The following is a 4,938-nucleotide window of genomic DNA, read 5'->3' on the forward strand; positions in this document are numbered from 1 at the left end:
TGAAATAACATCCTTTTTTAGCAAAAATTATAATTTTTCTTAATAAAGAATCTAACTGCTTAATCTATTTTTGCAGTTTTTTTTAGTAAATGAAATTAAGATTTTTTTTAAAAAGACAAAAAGTAAAAACTATCCAACCCACTTTTTATCCATTGTTAGGTGAAAACAAAAAATCCAATTCTGTTTTTACACTCCATTTTTAATAATAGTAATAGTAATAATAATAATAATAATAAACACATAAATTAATTTTAAGAATTTACTTAATTTTCCGTCTTGGTTCAACTGTATTCTTTTTTTTTTCTTTTTCCTTATCCACTTTTGCGATATTTCCGCGTAATCGAAGAGACTTACTTGGTCTTCAAGAATATCAGAGGATATTTTCGTCCTTTTACTATTTATCCGCGCCTTTATAAACAATTCTTCGCTCCCTTCGTTCCTTCCGTCTACCGTCCTCTTCTTCCTTTTGCAGGGAAATCAAAAAAGCTTCATTCTTTTTCGTTTCTCTCCTTCTTTCTTCTCTGCCCATTTCGATTCCATTTCGATTTCATCGTTTTTTCCCTTTAAAACATCATTATTCCAATACCCATAATCGAATTCTACAATTTTGAAGTCCCCCAAATTCTCCAATTTCCCCCCCTTTTGCATTTAATCTTGAAGACGACGATGAGTTTCGCTAATAGAGAAGATGGGGTTGGGAAATCGTTGTAAGCGGAGGGCAGTGGGTAGGTGGAGAAGTATAGAGGCGAAACAGAAGGTTATTTGGGGGTGGAAATGGACTGCCGGATATGCGTTGCGAGTGGGGATTTATGGGTCAAGGTAGGCGGCCGTGTTGGAGGTGGAATTGGGGGTGTTGTGGGTCAGATGGGAGGTTTTAGCCATGAGAGCGAGCATGATTTGGCTCTGATGGTTAGCGATTTCTTGGAAAATGGTAGCGGTGGGGCTGAGTCTTGGTGTAGTAGCGATAGCGATTCTGGTGTCTCCGATCTTGCTCATCTTGCTGAAAAGATTGTGGTAACTTTCTCCTTTTGAAATTTGTTTAATTCTCGTTTGATTTATTGACTTTTAGCTTAGTTGTGGAGATATGGATGTAATCATTTTATATGATTCCTCTTTTTGGTAATGTGTTTTTGACTTAGAACGATTGATATGGTTATGATTACCAAACAGGGATGTTTTGTTATAGTTTCTTAGTAATTGAGCATTTCTCTTATATTTTAATCTACATGTATGGGAATTTTCAATTGTTACGTTTCTTTGTTTGGAACTAGAAGGAAAAGGCTTTTGCATTTTTCCTGCTGGATTTTCATTTCCTTGTTTTGAAATATGAATAATGATAATGAATGTTGAAGTTTCGATTATAACTGCCGCTGTGGTCATGCTGCCTGTGATTTTGTTATTTGATTTGAGAATTGGGTTAGATAGGAAACGAGGAAACAAATTTAACTCCCTTCAAAATTTTAGGCATTTTTTAAAACCCCTTGTTTAGAGGAGTCTAGATCAATCTTAAATTCTTTAAATGTTAAGTTCATCAATTGAACCATAAACTTGCCCGCTGTCTCTTGTTCGTCTTTGTATTCTTTATTTTCTTTTCCAATGCCTCGTTTCTTTTCGATCTGTAGCCTGGACAAATTTTTGATCGATTGATATGGTGGGATTGAGTAATTGTGGCTAGTTTTGTATGTCCTTTTTGCTGTCTTTTGGTGTCCAATTGGCTGAAATTTTGAGGTGGTCTATTTGTTGGTTATGTAGCTTTATACATTAGTTATCTTGTTCAAGTGCTTTAGCATTGAAGTACAGGTGAAAAATGAATAGATACCTTGGAGCTTAATCTTCTATCCCAGTGGCAGTGGCCTTTCTTTCCTTTGAAGAACATACATCTCTATACAAGATTTTACTATTATGTGATGTTTGATGTACCTGAATTGTTGGATGTCTTCTTTGGAAACTGTACCTGAATTGCATCTATATTATTCTGTGATGTAGTATTCTCCTGCACTTTGTTCTGATGAAACCAAGTAGATGATAGATATAATTGATTAATTTCTCACAATATGTTGTTTGTTTTTGCCAGTTCTATAAGAACCCAGTATCCCAGTATGAAAGTGATTTGCTTTCGGTGGTTCATTCGCTTACTTTGTCAATGAATGAGAAGGATCTGAACATGAACAAAACCGGTCCTTGCAATGCTAGTTGTATCCGGTTTGTTTTGGTAAAGCTACTGCGACTCTCTGGTTATGATGCTGCTGTATGTACAACCAGATGGCAGGGTGCTGGCAAGGTCCCTGGAGGTATTTCCTCAAAACCATATAGATTTTACTTTCAAAGACGGAGAATTTTCTGTTGAAATAACAAATAAAAAGATAAGCATTCAATTGGGAGTGTGTGGGTATGGTTTAATTACTTTTTAGTTGTAGATCCATTTTTAAGCATAAGAATAAGCTTCTCTTTAGTAATTTATTCCATCATAAGTTCTATTCTCTGCTTTTTGAGTAGTGCTTGAGGGTATATTATCTCGATACTCTAATTTTTGAAGAAATGAGGCTGAAACTTCTCTGCATTCTGGCACCTTTTCTTTATTCGGCATAACGCCTTTTGCTTTACATCTACAGGAGATCATGAGTATATCGATGTCATTAAGTACACCTCTGGAAGCTCAGAGAGGTTGATTATTGATATCGACTTCCGAAGCCACTTTGAAATAGCCAGGGCAGTTGAATTCTATGATAGAATATTGAATTCGCTTCCCGTAATCTACGTTGGATCCTTATCCCGGCTCAAGTATTTCCTTCAAATTATGGTCGAAGCTGCGAAGTCTTCACTCAAGCTAAACTCCATGCCACTTCCTCCATGGAGATCCCTTGCATACTTGCAAGCCAAATGGCAGTCACCATGCCAGAGAATGCTTCATCCAGAAGAACAGCAGCAGTTGGGGAGCAGAGACATCGTGAGCCACAAGCAGTGCCTTGGACACTTGAAGAGACTTCAGTCGGTACTCCAATCAGAGATCGAAGCAGATCGGTTTTTGAGGCCGGTGAACGGTGATAACATCAGGAAAATAAAGACAAAGACGGAGAGGCGGCGACACTCGTTGTTGAGAGCCATTTGATGGGAAGATGTACAGATGAAACGGGGAAAATTTTGAGGAGACGAGGAATTGTGTAGCGCGGCTTTTGTTTTGTTTTTGGTTGGTTGGGTATTAGTATATATGAAAATAAAAAGTATGAACCTGAAGATAGTGAGTATTCTGAGGTTCATGCAGCTGCAAAAATGTACAAATAAAAAGGGGGGTTCTCCTGTAACGCTCCATTTTGATGCACCGGCAGAGGGAAAGAAAAAGGAGGATTGGATGAATTCTGGGAATACAATTATAACTACAAACAACCAACAAACAGAGAAACACTGCTTGGTTCTTTTATTTTGGGATGCTTCCTTTTTATATATTTATTCATACAAATAGAGAATTAGGAAGGAAAGATAACTTCATTTTTCTCTCCAGTATTCCATGCCTGTTATTTTTGTGGGCATTGGGAACTTTCTTCATTTTTATATCTCATATATATGTGTATTTTAATTAATTATTTTTTATTTATTGATTACTTTCTCAAATGAAGCTGAGCCCATTCTCTTGAATACCAGTTTTATTGCATATTTCTTCCTAATTTCTTCTTTTGTTGTCTCAATTTTGCCTTTCTGTGAATATCAAGAACGTATCAGAACTCTTTGGTTTGACGTTTTCTGTTCCATTTAAAGAAATAAAGATGCAAAACTATGATCTACCTTTTGATCCCTTTGTTTTACCCTCGAACACTTATCCTTGGATCCAGTGGAGACGGAGTGGGGCTTGTAGCTCAGAGGATTAGAGCTTTACCCTCGAACACTTATCCTTTAAACCATATGCAGTAGCCTTAACCTTCGAACACTCATCTATCAATACCGTCTCGAAACCTTCTTGACAGAATGCATCCACAAAACATCACCAATGACCCTGAAATACTGAATGGGCTCAACAACGACAACTCTGATCCAACCTCAAACCGAGATGTCACAGAACAGAATAAGCACCAAAATAATCCACTACCCCTCTTACAACGAAACACAACCAAATCTATTACTATAGATTCATGATGAAGCAAGTTAATATAATATCGGTAATGGTATAATATTGAAAAATCTACTTAATAAATAAACATATAAAGTTTTATCTGTAGTAATTACCTTCTTTTGGGAAAATATCAATTTTTAAATCCCTAAACTTTATAATCATTTGGTTTTTTTTTTTTAAAAAAAAAAATCAAATCTATTTCATGCATATTTCTTTGCATTTTTCTTAATTACAATGATTGAATTCTTAATTAAATTTAAATTACTTTTTTTATTTAAGAAATTTAAAGGTAGAGGTAGTGTGAATGGGATCCAAGGAATTGTATCAACAATTAAAATCATGAACTTTTGTAGAGGTTGTTATGTTTCAATTTGGGAAAATCTATACTATCTAAAATGTGCTAAGGGAAGAAAATTGATGTTCATTAAAATATCTTTCGTAATTTTACATTTAAATCATTAAAAAGAATCACATTTTTATCACAAATATCTATTACACATTAAATAAAAAGAAAATACATTTAAAAAATCATATTTTATCCTCTATTCTCTTTTCACAAATTTTTCAAATCACATTTTATCTCACCTCTTTTGATTAACATATGTCCTCTTTTTCATTTTTTTTTTCACTTTTCAATTTTGTAAAATATATAGAATGATTTAGTGTAACTTTTTTTTGTAGGATTCTATAGTTTTTTTTCTATACACGCACATGTTAATCCTCATACATTGAAGATGGTGGAGAAAAGTCCTTGCTTTCAAACCGTTAATAAAGCGAAGAAGTGATTGTTTTAATGCTTTTGCAGTTTTCTTCACATTTTAATTTTTGTAAAT

General features: G+C 34.5%; 1 protein-coding gene across 1 annotated transcript; it reads left to right on the plus strand.

Annotated features, from left to right (window-relative positions):
* Positions 1-400: 400 nt before the first annotated feature.
* Positions 401-3,633, plus strand: LOC120079931 (cruciferin (DUF506)). Its single transcript, XM_039034388.2, has 3 exons — positions 401-1,014; positions 2,075-2,291; positions 2,613-3,633. The coding sequence occupies exons 1-3, from the start codon at positions 775-777 to the stop codon at positions 3,107-3,109; spliced, it is 954 nt and encodes a 317-aa protein (XP_038890316.1). The 5' UTR covers positions 401-774; the 3' UTR covers positions 3,110-3,633.
* Positions 3,634-4,938: the final 1,305 nt, after the last annotated feature.

This window comes from Benincasa hispida, chromosome 6 (assembly GCF_027475165.1).
Source record: "Benincasa hispida cultivar pf3 chromosome 6, pf3_genome.v1.1, whole genome shotgun sequence".
NCBI classification, from domain to species: Eukaryota; Viridiplantae; Streptophyta; class Magnoliopsida; order Cucurbitales; family Cucurbitaceae; genus Benincasa; species Benincasa hispida.

What these genes read in the sequence shown, in the direction of transcription:
- LOC120079931 (XM_039034388.2), top strand. Translation starts at nt 775, where the DNA reads ATGGACTGCCGGATATGCGTTGCGAGTGGGGATTTATGGGTCAAGGTA. An exon ending in ATCTTGCTGAAAAGATTGTG is followed by an intron (nt 1,015 to 2,074) that starts GTAACTTTCTCC and finishes TGTTTTTGCCAG; the next exon opens with TTCTATAAGAACCCAGTATC. An exon ending in TGCTGGCAAGGTCCCTGGAG is followed by an intron (nt 2,292 to 2,612) that starts GTATTTCCTCAA and finishes TTACATCTACAG; the next exon opens with GAGATCATGAGTATATCGAT.